This window comes from Notechis scutatus, chromosome 1 (genome assembly GCF_049901735.1).
Source record: "Notechis scutatus isolate UNSWTSFEM ecotype Mainland chromosome 1, rNotScu1.2, whole genome shotgun sequence".
Classification (NCBI taxonomy): Eukaryota; Metazoa; Chordata; class Lepidosauria; order Squamata; family Elapidae; genus Notechis; species Notechis scutatus.
Window position 1 is genome coordinate 155,940,196 of NC_142009.1, and position 25,035 is coordinate 155,965,230.

The window sequence follows — 25,035 nt, forward strand, 5'->3', positions numbered from 1 at the left end:
ACTTTACTTGTTTCTAGATGTTGGCAGATCTGTTTTTTTATCTTTTCCAGTATCTTCCCGGGTATTGATGTTAGGCTGATTGGTCTATAGTTTCATGGGTCCGGTTTTTTCCCCTTTTTTGAAGATGGGAACCACATCAGCTCTTTTCCAGTCCTCTGATAGTTCCCCGGTGCTCCAGGATTTTTGGAAGATATGGTGCAGTGGTTCTGAGATGACCTCTGCCAGCTCCTTTAAAACTCTGGGATGTAATCCATCAGGCCCCGGTGATTTGTGTTCATCAAGATCAGACAGGTGTTCTCTTACTATTTTTTTGCTTATTTTAACTTTTATTTCTGGTCTGTCTTTTACAGTTATGTTTTTGGAGGGTTGAGCTATTGTTTCTTTTTGCGTGAAGACCGATGCAAAGAATGAGTTAAGCAATTCTGCTTTCTCTCTGTTGCTTGTTACTTCCTTGCCGTCTTCTCTCTTTAGTGGACCAACTGTTACCTTGATTTTTTTCTTGTTATTTATATGTTGGAAGAAACTTATGCTTCCATTCCCTACTTCAACCAATATTTGAAACTTCATCTAAATAGTCCACCTTCTCTGATTGTCAGGCCTAGCAAGTAGTATAAATTGTATTTAGATATTTCCATATCAAAATGTACTTGTTTGCTCTGTATATGTAATCACTTTTTTTCTCCCTATATTATAATCTGAAATATATTTGTCTTCCAATTGTGGTGGTGATGGAGGAAAGAATTTTGGCATTCAGTTCACTATGAAACTAAGAATGTATAGATTGGCATATTTCTGATCAGCATACATTTGAATATAAATCTATTATGTTCTAATTTTTTGCATATTGTTTTTGCTCACAAAATATGCATTTTGAAATATCTTTTACATTTCATATATATTTTACCTAACTTTATTATTTTTAAGTAAACTATAGTACTAACAAACTCAGGAAAGAACAACGATCTGAAGACCAAAACATTATAATTTGTCCATGGTCCTGGAAGTGCAAATTAAGTCCATTCTTATCAGGAAATGCAAAGAATGACTGACATGAAGGAACTGATGCCTACGTGAGTTAGATCTCTGCAACTTACATGCAAAGAATCTGTGAATCTCTCAATTAAAGTAGATTGGTATATAGAGGAACCATGAATTTTCAGTTCCAATTTTTGACCATGGTACTATGTTTACAGAAGTATATGTTTCATAAGCTTCTATCTGAAATGAGGAAAAACTGAGTTATTTCTTAAGTTTAATAAATTTTCACTATATACGAGGAAATATTCTGCAATATTCTGCACCAGAGGCAAATTCCTTGGGTGTCTAATCACACTTGGCCAAATAAAGTATTGTATTGTATTGTATTGTATTGTATTGTATTGTATTGTATTGTATTGTATTGTATTGTATTGTATTGTATTGTATTGTATTGTATTGCATTGCATTGCATTGCATTGCATTGCATTGCATTGCATTGCTTTGCTTTGCTTTGCATTGCATTGTACTGTATTATAGTCTATTCAGCAATGGTTCTCAAACTGTTCTTCACCAAGGACCCCTTTAAACACCTTTTGTGGCCATGTACCATGGCCAGAACCCCCAAGACGTAACTCAAGATGTGAATCATAATAACATTTCTTCAAGCCTTTGTAGACCCCCTGTGATGACATTACAGGTTGAGGACCACTGCTATAAAGTATTCTAAAAGGAAGCAGAAAAATTAACAACTTTTGCATTGTAATTCACAAATCAAGACATACTTACAGAAGAGAAAGTTGATTCATTCTTCTTATCAAGGCATTTTTCTTATTGACTAACATGAACCATTCTTGCATCATAGCTTCTTCTTCTTCAGTATTTCTTCCTATTAAAACAGAGTAATTTGATTTAAAGACTCAGTGATAAGTCCAAACATAATTTTTATTTAACACAGGGTTTCCAGCCTCATTAAAAAGAAATTCATGTACAGAATTCAAAGAGCTCAGTAGTATGCTATTTCAACCTAACTTTCCTTTTGACAGCAGTGTCTAAAAGCTGCTCTCAATATTATTTGGCTCATCCAGACTGCAAAACACTATCATGGAGAGGGAAAAAGTTCCTTAGAATTTAGACTTAGAACAATGTTATTGTCACTTTAAATGTACACTAATCAGCATACATTAAAATGAAATTTCATTGCATACAGCTCTCAAAGGGTCATCCCCTCCAATATACACTACATAAACATGACAAAAATATAAATAAATAAATAAATATGCATATACCCACATATATTATATGACACAGAGAAGCAATCCAGTCTATTAATATATACCCACAATAGAATTCCCTTTGTCTCCAGGCTTGAAATTTTGGGCTTAGAGAATCTGGAACTGTGCCGCCTGTGGTCTGATCTAAACATAGTACACAAAATTGTCTGCTACAATGTCTTGTTGGTCAATGACTTCTTAAGCTTCAACCACAATAATACATGGACAAACGATCGATTCAAATTCAAGGTAAACTGCTTCAAACTCGATTGCAGAAAATATGATTTCAGCCACCGAGTGGTCAATGCCTGGAACGCTCTACCTGACTCCGTTGTTACAGCCTCAAACTCTCACAGCTTCAATCTCAAACTGTCTACCATGGACCTCACCCCATTCTTAAGAGGTCTTAAAGGGGGTGTGCATAAGCCCACCAACATGCCTACCGTCCCTGTCTTACTGTCCCCATTCATCTGTATTTACTTCCTTTGTTCATGTTTATGTTCATACTGTTATGATTTGTACAGAAGAACCCTTGAGTAACAAGGATATGCACATGGAAACATTTATGAGAGTAGTTATGAATAATTATTCAGCCACATACAGATACACTAAATTGAGTTAAAGTTTACTTTAAGAAATAGCACAGTCCAATAAATGGTCCAGGTCATATACGTTTAACAGTCCAAATAATATCCAATTACAAAGTCTTCTTACCAGTTGCCTTTGTCATTTACAGTAAACAAAGATATCAAAGTATAAGCACAGCATAAATACAACAGAGAACCTTAGACAGCAACAGAATGTCAGAGAGACAGAATGTCAGAGAGAGCAAGCTATGATCTCTAGCTCCCTCTTATGGTAATTTGCAATATAATCAACCAATTGGAATATAGTATAAATCAATATAGTAATTTTGTCTTAAAGCTACAAACATACATTGTTGGTTTATATATTGCCAACCCAACTAATTGGTGGACAGATTCCTAACAATACCTATGCCTGTTATCTTGTACATGCTTGACAAACAAATACAGTACAATAAATAAATATACATAGTCTTTTCAATCAGTTTTACTGAAGGTATAGTTGGAAAACAATAACAATAATAAATTAATAGCTAGCTAAAGCAAACTCAACTTAATTTCAGACATATTATTAAAATCTAAAAAGAACTAATTAAAATATTTTAAAACTTTAAAAAATATTTTGGAACACCAAAAACTATAAGCTTTACTTGTTTATAAAGCCTGTTTCAACCACTGCCTTATAAAAACCTTGCCCACTATCAAAAGAATAAAAACAAAATTACCCTTGACTAGGACTTTGAAGCAACTATTGACTTACTCCTCTCTTATTTTCTTTTCAGATTAGAAGGGCTGTGGAACAGAAGGGAAAATGATGCTTTGAAGATGCTCAAGTAGCATGTGTCTGTATCTCTGTGAAGTACATCTTCCTTCACATGTCTTCCTTCCATAGCCAGTGGAAGAGATCATTTGTTTAAGGGATTGCCAACAGGGTTAAACATGTACCTATAACATGTATACCCAAAGCACCTTTTCCCTTTGAATTTGAACTACTGCATAGCACCAAAATTATGATTACAAAAGAACTATCTTCCAAGAACATTAAAATTGAATAGATGCATTATAAGAGAATGTGGATTTCCAAACAGTTTCTCATATTGGTTCACTGATCCTAGTCAGCAGTTAAACTATGTCCCAGTGGCCTATAAAGCCACTGAAATATGAAAGTCACATGTTTTTTTAGAATGGCCTGTAATACTTATTACAGCTCTCCAAATGGAATATTGCTAGAGCATGTATTATCATAGTCGCCCAGGACATCTCTGGAAATGAGGAGAAGTTATGCATTAGGCTTGGTTGAATCAAGGTTCAGAGATGATTCCGAAATTGTGTGGTATGGTATGAATGGTATGTACCTGAGTATGGCAGGAACATTCTCAAGATGTGAGCTTTGCTATCCAGGTTAACCTTCTGCCACTTCAACAGACTTTTAATTGCCAGACCATCTCTATCTTTCTTGTGATTAAGGTTTTTTAGTTTGCTGCCTCAAATGAAATAGAGTGCAAATTTTTATTTGGTGCAAATAAAAAAAAATGAGTTACTTTCTAAAACCAAAAATGTTACCATCATATTTAGATTATCATTTCGCATAGATATTGTTATTATAATGTATAATATAATTTGAAGGGTTGCTACAATGGAGAGAGTAAGGACTTTTAATGCTAACTGACATAAGCACCATCTTTATTGATTCTGGCTCTTCTTCAAATTAAGAATACAGCTATTTTCAACAAGATACAAGCGACATAAATCTTACATATCTATATTCAAAGGCTTTAAAAATCACGTGAAACAAAACAATAAAAAAAAAATCCCAGTGAGTTCTGTCAATAGTGGACAACATGCAGCTCACAAACTGTTTTCTGTGACTTCTTGATGTCTTAAGAGATTTTACTATCGAAATTCAGTTGTAAATTGTCAAATAATTGAAGAATGATCTCTTATCATTTTTATCCTGCATCCCAATTCCACCCTCAGGAAAACTGTGCAACATCTGGCTCTCAGCATGATAACTCTGCATTATACCCTACCTACTGTGAACACTGAACGCCAAAATAAAATAATGATTAAAAACAAAGCACCTCTGCCACAATTTATGCTCCTCAACTGGACAACATGCTATGTATAAACTAACATTATTATTTACACACTGAACCTGAGATTATGGTCCTGAGCAGAGTAGTTTGTCTAAGGAAATCCAATGAGTTAAAATGGATAGTTTTAGCTCAAATTCTTAGTTAAAACATTAGCATCAATGTTAAAGGTTGATTTATCAGACGTTTTAAACCAGACACCTACAACTCAGCATTTCAAATGTATCATCATGAGATCTCTCTTGACTGTGAGGAAATGCACTATTATGCAATAATTTATAATACTTCATTTATACAATTGTGCAAATCAAAGCTCTAACAAGATACATGAAAAAATGTGATTCCATACCGTACATACATTGTTATTTTGCACAAGGATGAAAGAAATTGGCTGTAAACTGTACCAATATTAAAATAACTTTACCTTTTCACTGAGTTATAAACATTATTTATTCTCTGGAAAATTACTTATATGCTCTCAAAATGAATAAAAATTTCAATTTAATAAAAAGTGGGTGTTGGGGTTTCTGTTCAGAAAACAAAGACATGGGCACAAATTTCTGAAACTCATAAATGAATTTTGGTAATCATGATTGCATTTTTGCAAATGTTGATGCAAATTTGTCAAGACTTGGAACAGCCACAGAATTCAAACAGCTTTTTGAATGGCGTTGCCCACCGAACTTTGAAGATTGACTATATATATAATAGGTGTAGCAGATTAGCCTTTGCTACTCTGGAATAGGAATAAAGTTATTTTCTTATTAGCAGATTAGCAGTAAAAACGATAGGTGTCTAGAGCTTGCTGCTTTCAGCCCCTCATTTATGGTAATAACTGCCATTCCCATAATCATGCATTAAATGATGGGATTTTTCCTTAAAATATTCACGCTAAATTTAAAATACGTGTGGAGAAAATTATAATTGTGATTGTGATCAAAACTATTAGAAAATCTAGGTGCTTTCTCTTTTTCTTTACCACTGCCTCTACTGCCTTTCCCATTTACTCAAATATTATTGATTATTGATTGTCTGAAAATCATTACATCACCCTTATAGTAATAGGGCCATTTGACTATGTTACACACATGCACTCATGCATATTACTGCTTCGATACACTTCAAATATTTGGATTCAGAAATGGGAAAAACACAAGAAACAAAGAACCCAAAGAAGAATGTCAAAGCAGCAATGATGGACTGTAAGCAAGAAGAAGAAACCAGTGCTCTCATATATTTTCAATCCCGTGTGATATCAGGGTAGGGAGACTATTTGGTGCCATCCAGTTGAATAAGGCTTCACTGAGTTTAAACACGAACACAGACACAAAGACACATGCAGACACCATGATAATGGCATCAAATTGCTTTGGGACAAAAAGAGTTCCAAGTTGTTAGAAAGGACTGGGTAGAATGCTGTCTTTTTCTTTCTATTATAATGTCGGTAGTTTGAGTAATTTCCTGATTAACAATACAGAAATACCATCAGCAAAAATTAGGCTTGTAGCACACTTTCCCCATGGTTGTGAATACTTGATTGTGGGGCCCTGATTGTATTAAAGGCCCTCTGTTTCCTGACTGTATTAACATTTCAATAAAGGAAAATGTATTAGGACCGGTAATAACAATTTTACTTGATGCCATATATATTTATGTTGTACTCTTTAAATTGTTTTAGTATTTTATGATGTATGTCACCCAGAATCACTTGTTGAGATAGGAACTATAGGTATCGAATAAATAAATAAAAATTGTTATTACTGAATATTTCATGCCCTCCTTTTCCTTATGAAACAAATACTGGAAAATTTCCGATTGAGGAGTTTCTAGTTCACTAAACAATAGGGAAAGACTAAATACCAATTCACAGTAAGGATACAATGCCATCAGCCTGCACTGCATTTTATACAGCATAAGGTAGGAGATTATTGTGTTGGAAGGATACACATTCTGAAATTTGACAACAGAAGAATGGAAGGGCAATAGAGGCAAGGCTAAATGTAACAGAATATGAAGTCCATTTCACCTATCTTGTCTCAGAAAAAATAAGACCTTCTACAACATAGGTGCCATCTATACATGAAGAACTATTGAGGATGTTTTTTTAAGTCTTATGTCCTTTTTCCTTCCTCTCTTTCTCCTTCCTTTCTTAATCAACTTTGTAGACTCGTTAAAGATGGCTTCTTCTTCTTCTTCTTCTTCTTCTTCTTCTTCTTCTTCTTCTTCTTCTTCTTCTTCTTCTTCTTCTTCTTCTTCTTCTTCTTCTTCTTCTTCCTCCTCCTCCTCCTCCTCCTCCTCCTCCATTAATTGTTGTGTTTGTTGATAAGTGGCAAGCGCCATTTCTAAAAAGCGAAAAATTTCTCTCACACCGTCTTTACCTTCTTTTTTTATTTTACCATATTCCTCTCTCAATTCATCAACAGATAAAGCCATTATAAACCTTTTCTTCTTCTTTTTTCTCTTCTTCTTCTTCTTAAAACAACCAAGATAATTCAAAGCTTGGAACAATTCCCCAAAATCCCAAAGTCATCAAACAATCCAAACAGAGCACAAAGTTCTTCACACTTTTTCTTCCTGGGGTAATATCAATTGGCAAGGGAAAAAAAAACCCAATCTGTATTTTAAAGTCTTATTGCAATTAACTTCCAATCTCAAAATCTTCCAGGCATCTCCTCCAACAAAATCTTAATAAAAATTTTCCTTTTGTCCTCTCCCTTCCCACTTATAACAGAAAGCTTTAAATTTTACCTTCTGTAAAATAGCAGGATTTTCAATATCCATTTGTTAAATCCATGTGGAAGGAGAGTAAACTTTCTCTTTAAGCACTTTCACTCGCCGCTTGTAAATCTCTTCTGGAAACAAAGTATCTTTCAAAAAATCAGGATTTTCAGGATATTACTTGTATCTTATAGTCCCAGTTCAGCCAAAAAACTTTCGCTTCAGAACTTTCTCCTTCTTCCTCCAGCACAATCTTATCCAGCTGTCAGCTTCTTTGTGGCGGCCATTGCTGACTGCCACTCCACCGCCTTGAGAAAAGAGGGTTAAGCCGGGTGGGGAAGGGGTCTGAGAAAACCCCAACCCCCTGTCCAGATCCCTCCTATCTTCGGCTGCCTCTACGGGGCAGTCTTAGCCTCCAGACCCGTCCGGATCGGAGGCACCAAGACGGCTAGCACAACAGGGATCGCGCAGGATCGCGAATCCCTGCCGCTGCCGAAGCCCAGTTCTTTAGCCATCAGACTGATCTTGACTTTGCTATGGATTGAAAGTGAGAACAAATCAAGGGTTAAAAAGAGGGAGAAAGAAGTCAGATAAGATACACAGTCTTGGCAATAAGAAGAATGGTTGGTATTAATAGAGGATAAAATAAGTGTTTGAGAGAATATTGCTTGGCCTTGAATATTCTGAGTTTTGAATGGTGATTTAAATAAAAAAAATCCAAGAGAGAATTGGTGGTGGGAGAAAGTCAAGAAAGGGTGATAGGGCTGTGTGATACTTTGGCAGGAAACCAATGAGATTCATTAAAATCGGACTAAAAATCAGAGTTCCCTCCCAACAATGAGAGGGATAGCAACTGTAAAGTTTTACTCTCTCCCAGTAACACTGAACATGGTTATAGTTAGAAAGAGAGAAAAGCTATCAGATTATAAAATCACAAGAGAAAGGAATTAATTGTAAGACATCAAGAAGATTGAAGATCACACAGGCTCTCTTAGGTATCAAACTGAGGAGGTGGCCAGGAATATTGTGAAAAGAGTTTCAATACAGTGGAAAAGATGGAAGCTAGACAAGAGAAAAAGATATTGTTGCTTACCAATATACCTTCCCTTGCCTGGGATCTCATGGTTGTTCCATGCTGACATAGGAATGAATAAATTGTAGCAGGCAGGGGGGGCAGCAGAGGAATACAGTGTCTCCATGCTCTGAGAAGTGCAGCTAAAGGCAAGCTGGTTGGCATTCTTGTACAATGTCACAGGAAATGGAGCACAGTCTGCTGCACTGTCAACACAGGATACCTTCCAGTTCCCGCAACAGCATCCTCAGGATCACTGTTAGGTCTTCAGAAGCTTATATGGATGCACATATTGAATTATTCAAACCACAGAAGCAAATGGATGTGTATGTGTGTTATCCATCAATTACCCTGAGATTTTTACTGTTATATTTTTTTTAACAGATATCCAGATATTTGTTTTCTTTTAACAGGTACAGATGTTTAACAAATATCCTACACCTCAGGAGTGCAAATTGGGATCGTTTCTCCTTCAGGTAACATTGTGTAATTCTAAAAGCTATTACATTAGGAAAGGGCAAACATTTAATGTCAACAGCTAAGGCAGCATCGAGCTAGAGCTGCAGATAAAATTCCAGTGTTCATGTGGTGTAAAATACGAACATTTTAAAGAAACTCCGGTGTCTTTTTTATAACATTTTCAGTTGCTTTTCAGATTCACTGGTTTTTGTGTTCGTCTTAAGACTATATGATGCCCTGACACTGGTCATGTGATACAGGTTGTAATAGGCACAAATCCTTTTGGGTAACAACAAAAGAAGAAAGAATAAAAAGAAAAAGCTGAAAAAAACCTTGGCGTTTGGAAAAAGGCCAATTGTGGCTCTGATGAAGGCCTTTTTGATCACTGAAATGACACATGCATGCAATATTAAGAGCAGTTAAGGTTTCATTGGCCATGGTTTTCAATTCTTTCCCCCAAAATATCGCAGTTCTGCATGGCTAAAGATATTTAAAAACTCAAATTTAAGGAGATTATACACTGAACATATGCGCAGAACTTGGCAAAATAGATCTACATAACAATGATATAATTTAAACCAATTCTTTGCAGCTTCTTTTGCAGCTTCTCAATAAATTGCAGGCTTTTGCAGCAAAAATTGTTTGGAACTTATTTCTGTGAACCCGCATAGAACTCACTCAAGTTTTTGCTTGTTTATTTGCTTGTTTGGCAGGGTAAAAAGCCTATTTAGGTCATTCAGATAAATAGTCATAAATAAGAATTGGTGCCTTTGTTGCTTTTGAAGAATCATCATTACATTTAGCATTGAGATTATGAGTAAAACATATTGCAATTGATTTGGTATTTGATTGCAAACTCGTAATTGTTAAATGAGATTAAATAATTGCAATGTATAAAACAGTCCTTAAATATAAAATATGCTGACTCCTTTTGCAACATACTATTTATATTACATTTTTGTTTCTGTTCCTATAAAAAACAGGACATCTTCCCTTGTTTTAAACTAGCAAGTTGGACCATTGCAAATTAATCCTGACTTTAATAACTGGTTAAAGACCCCTTCAGCTCTATAAATAGGAAAAAAAATATTAAAAGCCTGTGATCACAGCGAGCTCTCTCATTTCTCCTCTAACCATTTGTTATTTAATCCAATACTAGTAATCCAATTTGTCCATCAGACTTTTAAAGGGCAGAATGCAACTTCCCTAGCTTAGACACTTTTCAAAGTACAATATATTTTTCAAATGAATGCTGGATGTTTCATTTTTTTCCCTCCTAACTGTTCCTTGCTCTAATGTATGATGGGGGAAAAAAAGAACAAGATGAACATTGTTCATACTGATTAAGTAAGAGCTCATTAAAGAGCTGTCAGTGCCATTCTCTGAATATGCATGAAGCATATAATCAGATCTAGTACCGTCACTAGAGGAGAATATGGTAAGTACAAAGAATTGATTTAATTACTTAGAGTGGGATATAGTGGTAAAGCAGGCTTGTTAGTACAAAAAGAAAAAGAGGTTGTGTTCTGGCACAGTTAGGGGAAAAAGGTAGTTTCTGCTTCTGCTACAATACCTAATCTCAGGGGAAAAAAAAACTTTACAATGTAGCTTAAAATGAAGATTGGCAGTGTTCTGAAAAAGACTGGGATTCATCTTATCTTGCCTAACCTCACCTGGTTAACTATCTTACAGAAAGCATTTTCTCTCTTTAATCATAATTACACTTGAGCTATTTCATCAAACGGTCACATAGTCTATTTCGGAAAAAGTCCCTGAAATCCTTTGTACTTAAAAACAATCGCATTTGAAATGCCTGATCTTTTTTTCCAAAACATTTTGATGGAAATTTCAACATAAATAGGGAATCAGATGATCAACTTTACAGTATAATTTAACAGCCAGGTATCCTGAGATAAAATATGAGACTTAAATAATAGCATTGCTGTTATTATAAAAATATATATTTTTTCATTTGAACAATGATGATTACTTTACTGCAAGTTCTTCAATGAAGTGCTGTGCAAAAGAATTGTTTTGGTCTTGATTTACGGTTTTCCTAGTGAAGGTGTTTTCCTGACTGTTAGCTTATTTATTTGACTTGAAAATTAGCATTTTAATTTCTTTACATCCAGTTTACGCTCTTCTTAATTAGGAAGCATTATATACTTATTCCATACTGAAAAGCACAGTTCCAACTTAGTGATAAGGTAGTGCTTCACTTAATAGTAATTTCCAGAGAATTCGAAATTATTTGGGAAGCTTTGTTCCTTACTGAATTCATGTTCAACAAAGGTTGCACTAAAATTAATTCTATAATACTGTTCAGCAACCCAGAATGTGGGAGTTAACATTCTTTCAAACTGCTTTGCTTCTTTTGGTCAATTTCATGACCAAAACTATTGTTTTTATTCATTGATTAAGAAGGCTTTAGTTCACTGAAGTCTTATGAAAACATTTGTGCTGCAACCTCTGACGAAAACAGGAGTGAAATACATATCACTTTTGCTGATTTATGAGAACAGATCTTTAAAAACACATCAATTAATTATTTTAATAACCAATAATCTGCTATTTAATCAAAAATAGAAAATAAGCATTTAAAAATGTTATGCTAAATCAAGTAATAGTACGTATCTATGTGCTATTATTTCCCTTTAAAAATGCAAGGAAGGAAGGAAGGAAATAATGACGAATGTAACATAATCATAGAAAAGAGCAGAATATCTTAAGTCTGCTAAAGTTAAACTAAGTATAGATTAACCTAGATTGACTAGATTGCTGATGCAAAGGTGGAAGGAAGTGTTTCAGCAAATTACAAATATTTCTTTGAGTAGCTAGTTCAAGAAAAGCAGCAACATGTAGAGACAGGAATAGCTTGTTGCATAAATAAGTGAGCACAGTAATTTCTCTACACATTATGTGATCATAAATCTGTCAAGACAAGTTGGAGAATGAGAATACAATATATTTTAAATCTTTTAAATTGAAATGTATGCAACTATTTTCCTAAGTGATTTACACTCTTCCAAAGATTAAAAAAAAGTTGTCTATCGGTTTCCAACTCTTTCCTCTTGAAATGCCATTATAAAAAATACAGATTTAGAGAGATCATTTTATATGAGGCCTAGAACAGTGATCATTTAATATTTTGCTTACTCTGAACCTTGTATATGTAATGTTAAGAACCTCCTCAGGACACAGGCTTTGGTAGCAAGGGGCATGCAAACAGAAAACCCTTCCACTCATTATAGTAGAATTGCTGATCACTCCTTTCATATCTAGTCTTCTGACTCATATTCCAAAAGCCTCAATGCCTTTCCCATTCTCAGGAATGGCCAATGGGGATGGAAGAAAATGTGGGAAAATTCTGTTCTTCCCACATAATTTGCTCTACGAGTGGCATGGAAATCAAATGGTATTAGATGCTTTGCTTATTAGATGATATCGTTGTGTACATTTATTACCACAGAAACAAGTTCTTAAACTGAAAAATACTAAAGGGCACAGTGCATATGTGTATAATACACAAGTGACCTATCTCAGTGAATGCTCACAATCAATTTTAGGAGAATGAATAAATCACAGAATTTGTAGATATTCCACTAAATTTGTGAGAGGTTGTTAGTGTTCATATAGTAGCCGCATCATTTTAATAAATTTTATATGTAGTAAATTGTAATAAATTCATTATTTTCAGCAAATTGCATAATTTATAATTAGATTGCAGAAAATCAAGTGGCTGATTTGCAGAATTTGAATTTAGCACTACTCTAAAACATAATTTATTTATTAAATTATAATTTGGCATATGATGAGAACATGCGCTACTAAAAGCTTAAGATTCTACTGTATTTTCTACTGATTTAAAATCAGAAACTGTGTCTGGATTGAAATAACTTTAGTATAGTCTTAGATAGGGAGCAACTCATTTATTTATTAATCAAATTTATATAGCTGGCCATCTCATCGAAGTGATATGACAAAATTACCAGTGAACTTTGCAGAAGAATAAATAGATTTAAGAAAGAATAACAAATAATGCATTATTTACTTATTTACTTATGCTTTTCATAACTAAATATGAAAATTTTCATAAGTAAATATGAAAATACTTATAATTTTCAGTAAAAGAAAGCTAATAAACAGAATCATCCACATGACATGATTAGTGTAAAATTCACTACCACAGCACGGCATAAAAGCCAACTTTTCCATAGGGGAAAGTACTTTCTTAGCAACATAAAATTAGTATTAATAAAATATCAAGTATGTATACAAGAATATAATTTATATAATTACAAGACATACACCTGATGAATGTGTTTTGGAAAAACCCCTTATGGTTGGGTTTTTCTGCCTGACTTTAGACTGTCACAGCAGCATTCTATCATTACGTTATTGTACAAAGCTGGATTTTACTACTTTTCACTCAATTATCCACTTGTCCATTATAGTATTACTCTAGAACTTCCTTCTAGCAGAGTGAGTTATTGGGAAGGATGTTGATAGTCAAATTACACAGCATTACAGCAAAGTGAAGTGGCTATTTACACAACTTTATGTGGTATTAGCCAGGACAACTTAAAAAACAGTTCAATTAACTGAAAAAAGATGCAGCAGCCTTAATGATTTGGGAAAAAAAGGTCATTTGTATATGCTCCATTACATTCCAAAGCACATATTTTTGCCTTGTTGCAATGCAGTGTGTTATAATGTAGAAACTATATCACATCTTTCTAAAACCTTCTTTATGCTATATCTAAAATAAAATAGAATTATTTGCATCTATTTCCATGGTTAAGACAAAACCAATTTAAGATGACTGACTTAAAACAATTCGGAATTTACACTATTTAAAAAAAGAAACTTAAATTAACAAGTTAAATATATAGGAATTCATAAAGCAACTCTTAAAGTCTACTATTAAGAAAACAACAACATAAAAATAAATAGAAATGATAGTCATTTACTTAAACACATATATCTACTCCTGAATTTTTATGCTTTTTAATTATTTACAGTACTGTATTATAGATGTTTATATAGTTGGTTGGATGGAATAGCAAACAAACTTTAACCAATTTTTTGGCTGCCTAATTGAAACCCAGACATGTTTCTATCATAGTCACCTATTTTTAGATATGTCTAATACATTTTATACCTTCATTTGAATTAGTCATGTCTCTAAAAATTATGCTGCATAAATTATGGAGAAAGACAGGGACATACTAATAGTCTTATTAACTTTTTTTCTTGTCAGATTTTGAAAGAATGTTGAAATTACTTGTAAGAACTAGGACAACAAAAACCAAGGAAATTTTAAAGGGCAAGAATGACTGCAGATAGATTAAAGACCCAAGGAAGAAGGAAATGGCTGTAATGTCTAGATCTTGAACTTTTTAGTTCTTCAGTTTTCAACACACAAGAAGTGTGTGTTTTAAAACAAATCTGAGAATTAAATTAGAATTATTTAAAATGTTCAGCATAGAATCACTGAAATAGACACTCCAGCCTGATCTATTCCACATGGTGGCCCAGGTACATCAAAACCCAAAACCCAAAGACCACTGAAAATCAATAATAAACATACTTTATATGTACAAAAAATGAACTACTCTGGCAAATATGCTAGGTAAGCCATGTCTCGCTCCCTTAAAAAGATTAAAAGTTAGGTCATTGTTTAACATTAAAGATGTGTAATACAGAAACACTAACACTAAACATTACTGATTTCTATCTATTCAGTTTTATGATTGACTGATGAATCATCCTGACATTAGCCAATAATGACCATAATGATATGTAATAACATCACAGATCAGAGTAATTCAAAGAAAAAAGAAAATAAATTACTTTGTGAACCTCCCAGAGATGCGGGGAATCAGAAGGGCATTCAAATTTATTTATTTATTTATTTATTTATTTATTTATTTATTTATTTATTATGGCGATTTGAAAGAGAATGTAGAATTTGTAACTATACTTAAGACAGTTTATGACTCAGTACAAGACTTTTAAATCTGTATTAATTAATGAAGACATAAATTTATAGGATCAAATCACTATAGAATGGATTTTTCTCTGCAAATCAAGCCTCTCCAAGAAATGAGCAAAATTATCTGATCGGTTGACTCTATGAATACAAGTGACGCCTTCTATTAGTGATGTATATGAGTAAATCTATAGAGGAATATGTCACTTAATTGGCTACTTGAAAGTAAAATGAAATTAAGGAATATTTGAAGGAACTGTATAAAATCATACATTTTGTCCTTTAAGTTAATATACTCTTTTAAATGTTCTAACTCAACATCAACGATGACACTAATAGGCCAGATTTCTAATAAAAGCTCTTAATGATCACAGGATCACTGTTAGAGTCAGTGTTGATTACAATAAGATGCAAAAGCAGCAAGTAAATAAATATTTAAAAATGGTGAAATGCAGACATTAAGTATAATGCAACAGTAATTTATGGTGACTTCAGATTAAGATACCTCTTTAGATACTGAAAATATGAACGGATGGATGAGATGGAATAATCAGTATCAATCTTTGCAATTTCATACATACACACTGAAAATCTTTATCATCAAGCAGATTTGGATTAAACAGGTTAGTGTATGGTTGGGAGATCATCAAAAATCCTAGGGCTATGAATTAGGCTGAGAATTTGAAAACAAAATCAAAACAAAAAGGAGACAGTTGATTCAACTCGGGCATCTCTGAATTGTTGAGAAGAAAGCTATACGGATTTGTCCCTATAGTCAGTCAGAGCAACTGATTCAATCTTCTGGAGAAGTTTAGTAAAATTTTACTTATTCCCCAAAATCACAGTATATATGATTCAGAGAAGACAAAATCTGATACTGATTGCTTGAATCCTCTATTAAACTGTATCCTTGCCACTTTCTATTACTCAAATAAAACAGTGAACTGCAATAAAGTTAAAAAAAAGATAAAAAACTATAGCATTAGTTTTTTTTAGAAAACAACAAATATACTGACAAAAAGACAATTCTATATGTTGAAATATATATGTATCTGTATATGTGTATGTATCTATGTACTGCATATTTATATACCATGTTTCCCCAAAAATAACACCAGGTCTTATTTTCTTTTTGGCTCCAAATTGAGCACCAGGTCTTATTTTCAGGGGAAGTCTTACCAACTTACCTTAGGACCACCACAGTCACACCTCTCATACCTGACACCTGTTGCACCGCTGCCTGACTTCTTCTGTGGCTGCTCGCAGGATGCCACGAGGCTTGTCATACTGGTGCCGCCACTCACGGCAGGAAGCTGCATGGACTGTTGTGTCATTGCACGCATGACCAGCGTGATGCGCCTCACAGCGTTCTGCGAGTGGCCACAGAAGAAGCCGGGAAGCAGCGTGACAGGTGTCGGGGCATGGGAGATGTGGCTGTGAAGAAATGAACCTGAAAGTCAGTCCTCTCAACAGTAGACTGCTACTATGAGAAGCTGCCTCTTTGAAAGTTTTGTATATTAAAACAAAACTACTTATAAATGTAGAAACAATAAAACAATGAAAGATGAGGTTGTCCAACCTTCATTTAACATGTTAACATTTTACATATGGGAGGGTTTTTTAAAATATGGAAGTCTATTGAAAAGTATAATGGATCTACTGAAGTCTAAAATAATATGGTACAGGATTCATATTTGTTTTCATAGGCCCTAAGTTACTCAAATACTAGTTTATGTCAGTGTTCCGAGCAAGGAAAAAACCCCATGCTGTGAATGAAGCAGGTCCAGTTTATTCATTCTTGGCACGTAGTGAGCTTACAAACCAAAAATGGTTTTAGCCAGCTGGCTTCCACTGGCCAGCTGGTTATGAGGTCTCGCCCCTCCCCTCTCCCTTCTTCTCTCGGCTTGCTCCTGCAAGCACTCATCCAGCCCAGATTCCTGGTTCCTGAACCGGTTGCAGCTGCTTTGCCCATCAGGATCTTCGTGCCTCCAGACCCCTCCTCCCAATGTGAGTCCTTTCCATCACCTGGCACCTGACATCTAACAATGAACACCCCTCTGTCCCTGTAAATATGTGGCAGCTCTGAAACATCAGATGTTGACAGTATATTTCAATTTGTCATCTAACTTCTGCAAACTTTCCCCACATTTCCATTGCACTTTACCTTAAACAGTCCTCCCCAAAGACTGGTTTTGGAAGCTGGAAGCTCTGTGAACTGACATGAAGTACATCAGGATTGATTCCTGAACATGCAACAAGAGTATCATTATAAGGAAAAATGTATGTGTGTATGTCTATACTTTCTCACAATCTCAGAGATATTAAAGTGTGAAGTTCAACAGAAGGAATAATCTTCATGTTACCTGTCCTATCACCAAAGATTTGGGTAGGTGAGAACAAAGAAAAACAATTTTAAAGCCTGGTGCTCACCTCTAACTACAGATTCCAGATTAAAAACAATACCTTTCATTTTGAAGAGATCTAGGATTTGACTTTTCAGTACCTAGGAGGAGGAGAGCTCCAAGCTGGATAGTGTTTATCAAGAACTCATACCTCTGCACTCTTCCCATTGTCCTACTAACAAAGCTAATGGCCAGTACCTGTTTTTAATGAATTACAGAGTGTAAAACAGCTACAAGTAGATTAGGTCTATGCATATAAAACTGATTTCTAATTGTGTGTGATATGTAGGAGATATAGGAGCAGAGATGATCTTTCCAATGCAATTATTTTAGCTTATATATATGTAACACAATTTGGTTTTGGCAAAAGAAATAGGCCTTAGCAGAATTAAAAACAGTTACTTGTGCAACTTTATAATTTTGCTAAATGTTTATTGCATGGCTAAAAATGTATTAGTAAATTTATTAATAAAATGAATGAAACTCCTTAAAGAATAGAAATGTCCTCAAAATCACAGATTTGCAGAAATGTTCAACTGTTATACAATACAGTTTTTGCTGTGAAACTAAGTCCTTTTAAACACATTTATTTCTACTTTAAAAAGATAATGTCATATATACTATTTAACAAGACTTGTAGTTCTGTGACTACTTTCTGAAGTTTGTCATCTCTCTTCCTCTTATCTTTAAAACGGTTAGGTTTAGACTGCATGATTTCTTTTGAACAAACAATATATAATTTAAACATTGTGCTATATGTATATCATCATGCATGTATTCCAAAGGAGGACATTTTGTGGCTAGTGCTGTTAGAAGGGAAAAATAAGAGATCAGTGAGGGGAAAAAATAGAACTGGTTAAAATAGAATTGAAAAGGTGTTGCACTAAAAGGCTTTTGCTCTGTATGACAAATAATGGTGAGAAACCTGTATTTTAGTATTTGTACTCAAGAAGCACTCCAAACTCTGTCATGAGCGGACCAGAAACCCATCCTTTCTCATAATCTTGTGACAAAAGCTAAAAGACATCATCCTATTAACTAGTGATCTCAACTGCTAACACAGAGTACTTCCTGGTGCCTTTTATGTAGAAGACTGCTATTAAAAAACCACTAAACATTCACCACGAGCAACACAGAATCATTCATCTTTTATCAGCATCTCTTGTTAGAAGAGTATGAGTGGGGCTGAAGGTGTCATTGATATTATGGAGTGGAAATTAATCAGAAATTTCTCTCATATTTTCCACCTTACACTAATTTACTTTTGTACAAATTTCCCCTCGCTAAAAAGTTCATACCCAACCCCCTGTTGTACTCTTTCAAGCTGAGAATATTCAACGAGCACATCAGCTGAAAGGCACCAGGTCCTTACACAAAAAGCATTCGAAATTCTCATTTAGTTGTCTTTATTTTGCTAGCGCCATGTGGTCCTTGAAGATGTAGAAAACACGGGAAGCCGAGTAAAGATCAGAGCAAGCTCATTAGCATTCTGACAAAATTGGAGTGGCGGAGATGTATAGTTTGCCTAGTTTGTCCTTTGGAAAGCTACCGGTGGTAAGCTTTCTGTTTCATTGTCCTTTTGTCTTTTGGGGAGGGGGGGATTCAACACAGCAGGGCGTTTGTTAGCCTAGGTTTTCACAGTGCATTGTGGGAACCTTTGCTGCATATTCAGTCAATATAGTATCACTCTAGTTCAAGTCAAAAAGTTTTTTCTCTTTATTTATAAAATAATTGCCTCCAGTGATATGCATTTCTTGTCTTGTCAGTTCCCATCTAATCAGTCATCAAGGGAAACATCTACTTCAATGTATTTAAAGAGGTTATCTTTTTAAAAACACCCTAAAGTAAACTTCAAATATATTGTTCTTTCCCTTTAATCAGAAAAAATAAAATAAAAATCAACTCTTCTGCTTATATAAATTAGGAAGCCAGGATAAATCCTTTGTGGCAAAAAAAAAAACACAATTCTGTTTCAGGGACTTTTGAAGAAAGATTGATTTAAGCAAAATAAATAAATAAATAATGAATTACATCTTAGAATCTTTAAAAAGTTACTACTCTGGTCATTTGATTTTTTAAAAAAATACATGGCTCACTTTGAACAGCTCATTGGGTTTATATTAATGATGCTATATGACATGAATGTTTTCCAAGTTGTAGTGAAATAGATAAAGTCTTTTTGGATGAATTTATCTGCTAAATCCTTGTGGCTGCCCTCTTATCTTAGACGATGACCCAAAGGAATGTCAACAGCTCATTTCCCAGGGAGCTCGAAAGAGTCACTATGCAAGTCATAATCTGCAAATTCTCAAAGCAGTTTCAAACATTACATTTCACAAGCTGTTTAAAGTTATTTTTCTCTCATCTCCACTATCTTCACAGTATTTTTGTCATCAATGTTTTTGAAATGATGGGTTAGAAAAATTGAAATGCGATTCTGGGAAATACCCTCTACCTTTCCCTGATTATATTAAACTTTATATTGTTATTTATGGATTTTCTTTGCATTATCCATATCCTCCTTCTACATATATTTAAAATATATACTACAAAATTAGGGCGATTCTGACCTACAACATTAAAAGCAGCACCAAAATACCTTAAAGTATTTTTGAAATAAATAACAGACTTCCATATCACGCTTTTTCATTTATCATACAAAGGTAAAAGCAACTATAGAATCATTCTAGGAACTTCTATGTGTGCAGATAAGTCTTTAAAGAATATCATTATCAAATAAAATTGATAAACCATTTTCCTCTGTTGACGATTTACCAGCATTGACTTATTATATACAATATAACAAAAGAACAAAGTCAAAACAGCAATTGAAGGGTGGTGGAGGACATCCAGCCTTTTTTTCTAGTACAAGGATGTCATTTGGGAGAATAATATTAAAATTGTAATAGGAATAAAGCATTTCATGGGGTCACTTTGCTTATTTAATGAAAATCATTTAAAAAATCACCCTATATTTCAATTTTCCATTAAAACATGTAGGCTTTCATTATTAGAAAAAGTATTAATTTTTATAATATTTCTCTTGTTTTGGACCATTTAATTCACTAATCCAACTCTTGTATTTTCTCCTATCACTGACTTGGGTGTAAAGGTGTTCCTGTAGAAAGGCATTGCACAGGGCACGTTTTGCCAAATTATTCTAATTTCAGTGGGCTGCTGCAGTCCTTTCCCACCAATGACTCATCCCATTGCTCAAGAGGATTCCCCCCCCCTAAAATTCAGAAGTGGCACTGAGGGGAACTCAGAGGCTGTAAGGAATGGAGAGAAGCAAGAAAAGCCCTATTGTATGAGCAGAGGTATGGTTTTGCTTCTGTGATTCCAACTCATTGCACCAACTTCTTTTTAATTATGCACAAGTTTTACCAATCCTGTACATTGTTTTCAGAACAAAACTCCCTGATTAAATTAGAAGCATAAACTTAAAAATTGTGGGCAGGGTGGCTGTAAAAATAACTCCATAAATAATGACAGAGACTAGTTTTTCACTCCTTGAAATATTGGCTTGAATTATGTAATTATGAATATAGAGTTGAAGGTTGGCTGCTAAATGCAAATGAGTGAAATAAAACGCATGTGAGAATAAACAGAATAACAGGAACTAATTCTCTCCTTGATCTATATGGGTGCATTAGTTAAGGATGTGAAGGTATGTATAGTTTGGTATGCCATATGGTTGGCTAAGCAACCAAATTAGGTGTAGCAAATGTCAGATTGTGTGAGGTAGTGAGGAGAACAGATTTGAATTAAAGACCAAAGCAGTTGTGTTTGATGGAATAAATTATTACAATTTATAAAAAGCAGAACAAAAAGCAAAGCAATCCAAAAATTTCTTGTTAGAATTTTTTTTTAAATGGGAACAACGTGGATAGAGCAATGTGGAAATGGTAATGAAGTAGGAGAATGTATGTGGTCTGTTTGTGAAACAGGTGAAAATAGCCATACAGTATATAAGGGTGTGTTCTATCACTTTTGTACATACAAGTAAAAGCTGCATAGGTGAGAAGAAATAACAAAGTCAGTTCAGTGCAATGAGAAAAGATGATAAAATAAGAAGACATGGGGTCAACAATATAAGAATGAGGAGAGAATGTAGACAAAATATTAAAGTGAGTAATCAGTATGAAAGAAGTACATTGAACATACAGAAACTAAATGAAGATCATATCACAAATATAGTGAGTAAAAGGATGAAAAAAGGAAGACTGAAAAGCTCATGGTTACCAGAAAATGATGAATTCCTTAAAAAGAGAACTTTAAAAAACAAAAGGCAATGTAGGAGGTGACTTATGGAACCAAGGGTGGTTTGAAAATATTAAATAATATAACATTTATTATAATAAATGGAGACAGTGTAGACTAGGTTTGTTTATAACTTTCTCTTTTTCTTCTTCTACTGTATCTCATGCCTATGCCTTAATTCTTTGGGATACTACTATTTGCTACTTCTTGTCTGCTCTTTCCATGTTATTTGTCATGAAAGAGAATAGGGCGATGAATATGTATGCATGCTTTCTTGGGTACATGTGTACAAATACACAATAATTTAGTGCAGGAAGTTATTACTACAAAATTATGATAGCAGCCTGTGTATTTGCCAACTCTCTCCTGAAAATTCCTTTCAGTTTGGTGTAATAAATCTGTTTGGTTGGTGGCTCTGTATCCAGGAAAGTTAAAATTGTAGCATGTCAGTTTAGACTTGTGTTTGTAGTCCTCTAATGGTAACAAAGCTTATCATTAACATAGCTACATTTAATTATTATTATATTTGGGGCCGAAGTTCCAATCACAAACCTTTTGAGCTTTGAATTATATTATTTTGCAGATACAATATTATTATGTAATGGTTTTCTTACTTTTTTTCATAACATAAAACAACCAAATTTCTCCCTATATTTTGTGAGGGGCTTAAGATTGCAATAACGCCTTCACAGCATTTTTTTTTTGCAAAGTTTTTGGAAAAATTGTTTAGATCTGCCATATCACACTAGAGAGCAGTCAGAAGTATCTAAGTCTTGCTTTAAAACAATTATAATAACAATAATTTAGCCATATGGACAATAAAGTATGTCTTTCTAGAAAGGTTTCATGCATTTCCTATTTCTAACATCAATTTCACTTGAAAATGTTTTGGAATTGCAGCTCATCATATAACTGAATATTTATCTTGTAACTTATCGTAATTTTTTTTAACTGCAGAACTTTTCCTAACATGAAATGAACAACACGATGATTTTCAGAATAAATTATATGAACCAAGTATTTATAGGATGTTTTCAAAATTTTAGATACGAAGAATGTTTGAATTTAGAAAAAAAAATACATAGTCATGTTTGACATCCTCAGATACATATGTTACCAAGGACGAATTGTTCACTGCTTCCAGTGCACTTACTGGAAGGGACAACATGCATTTAGGTTGAGATTTCAGTGACTCAGAGGACAGATGTTTCACAAATGACCAACAATCGGAGGTTAGAATAAATTAATGACTGATTTCTGAGCTTTGATGGAATTACGCATACTTCTTTTCTCAATGTGCCATGTGAATGTCTCCCAGTTAAACTTTTTTTTTTTTTTTTGACAAGTGAGGCCACCCAGCAGAAAACAACTGATGCAAAACTCAGGAGTAATCCCTCTGTTTAGTTCAACACTGTGGTTAGCCTTAACACTGCCTCTATTATCCAATGGATTTAGAGAAACCTTCATTTATTTGTTGGCTTCAGTTTTCAACTTTGTTGCCTTCTTTAAAGAATCCAAGATCCATTCCTATGTAAATACATTTGCATGAAGTCACAAAGAAAATGTTCTGAGACTGTGATTAAACCTGCACAACTGGAGATAGCTCCTGTGAACATATTTGTGATCCCACATAAGTACTTTCTCAAATATATACAAGTAAATGAAACAGAACCGTCAGGTCTCTTTACAAGAACCTTTGTAGTTAAGAACAAAAATGCTCCATGGAAAATAAAGAATTAATTTAACTAATGAATATAAAATTCTGAACATTAGGGAGAAATCCATTATTTTATATTTCTTAAGATTGTAGCTCTTTTGGTGGGAGTAATATGTGATAATCTGAAGATTACTGGATACACAAAATAGCATTTTTGGCCATTTGGGAAGCACAGTCTTTTTTTTTTTTTTTAACTTAAAAAAACCTGCTGTTTTTAATACTTTATTGACTATGTTGCCAGTAAACTATTAAAGCCAGTAAAATTTACAATACTACTTACTACCAGAGCAATTGCAGTGTAGTCTGTCTTACTGAACTCAAATATAACATATATCAAATAATCTCATTCTACAGTAAAATCAAACAAAATTAAATGATAAAGGTGCCATCTTTCAAGATTTCATTATTACCATACAATCTGTTAGAAATAACGAAGAATTCTTATATAGTTATAATACGTTGTTTTCCCTAAGTCAATATTCTGTATCTTTTCTTAGAAAAAAGTTGCTTCAATTTTTCAAATGATTTTAAGTATGGTCAGTATACCATACATTCTTTTAAGACATATTTTAAAACTTTACAACTTTTCTTATAAAGCTATTAGAACATGCTTCTTATTGTTCTTGTTGTTAATTAAAAATATTTATAGAATGTGAATATGTTTATAGTATGTGAATATTTGTGTCAATTAAAAACTTGTAGTAACTTATGCAATTTTTTAAAAAAAGGTAAACCAATTTTATTTACTATTTATTACGTTGCTCTTGAATATGGAATATATATGTTAAACCTTACTTTCCCAAAAGACCACATATACAAGAGTGATTTTTCTTACTGCACTAAATACTTCAATATCCAAGAAAATGAACTACCAAAGTGTCCTAATTAACAATTTTGCAAGTGAATGAAGACATTAGTGCTACACTACACCCATTAAAGTCTATTCTATGCCATATCAGTTTCTGTTAACATTTCAATGGGGCAATTAAATGACCACCCCCTTGTGCAATTAAGCTATTTGAACATCAATTGCTAAGTTTCCATGTATTTATGCAAAGGATGCAAGCAAGAGATTCAATTCCCACAATCTTAATGATGCTCTAAAGAAGAAAAAAAACCACATATATGTAAATGTGTATGTCCCTAATGCTTTCCAGGTAATGCTGGTGGAAAGTAGTCTCTAGTATAATGATACAATAGCAGAATAGGATGTAAATAATGACACTGGTTAATAATAATAGGTGGGTTTAATCAGCTTGTGTGTTTTTTCTAACATGAGAAGGGTGAAGTGTTTTCTGTCAAGTAAGCCATGATATCTGGATACCTGTGGCAATTTTCCAACATGGGAAGAGCAAGGCCCCGTGTTTATGATATCTTTCTAATAATTTATTTCTCTGCTGCTTTGTGCATTTTCTTCCTCGAGTATATATACAATATTGTATTTTATTAAACGGTATAGTCCTCCTTTTATTTTTGTCTTAGTGGAGGT

At 33.8% G+C, this 25,035-nt stretch overlaps 1 protein-coding gene across 4 annotated transcripts in view; it reads right to left on the reverse strand.

Annotated features, from left to right (window-relative positions):
• The window catches only part of EHBP1 (EH domain binding protein 1), a 252,941-nt gene that overhangs the window by 13,289 nt on the left and 214,617 nt on the right, over nt 1–25,035 (reverse strand). For all 4 annotated transcript variants that reach the window (XM_026668426.2, XM_026668424.2, XM_026668427.2 and 1 more), the window contains one exon: nt 1,765–1,864. In XM_026668426.2, the coding sequence (XP_026524211.1) occupies nt 1,765–1,864 (100 nt within the window). The remainder of the gene's footprint in view (nt 1–1,764; nt 1,865–25,035) is intronic.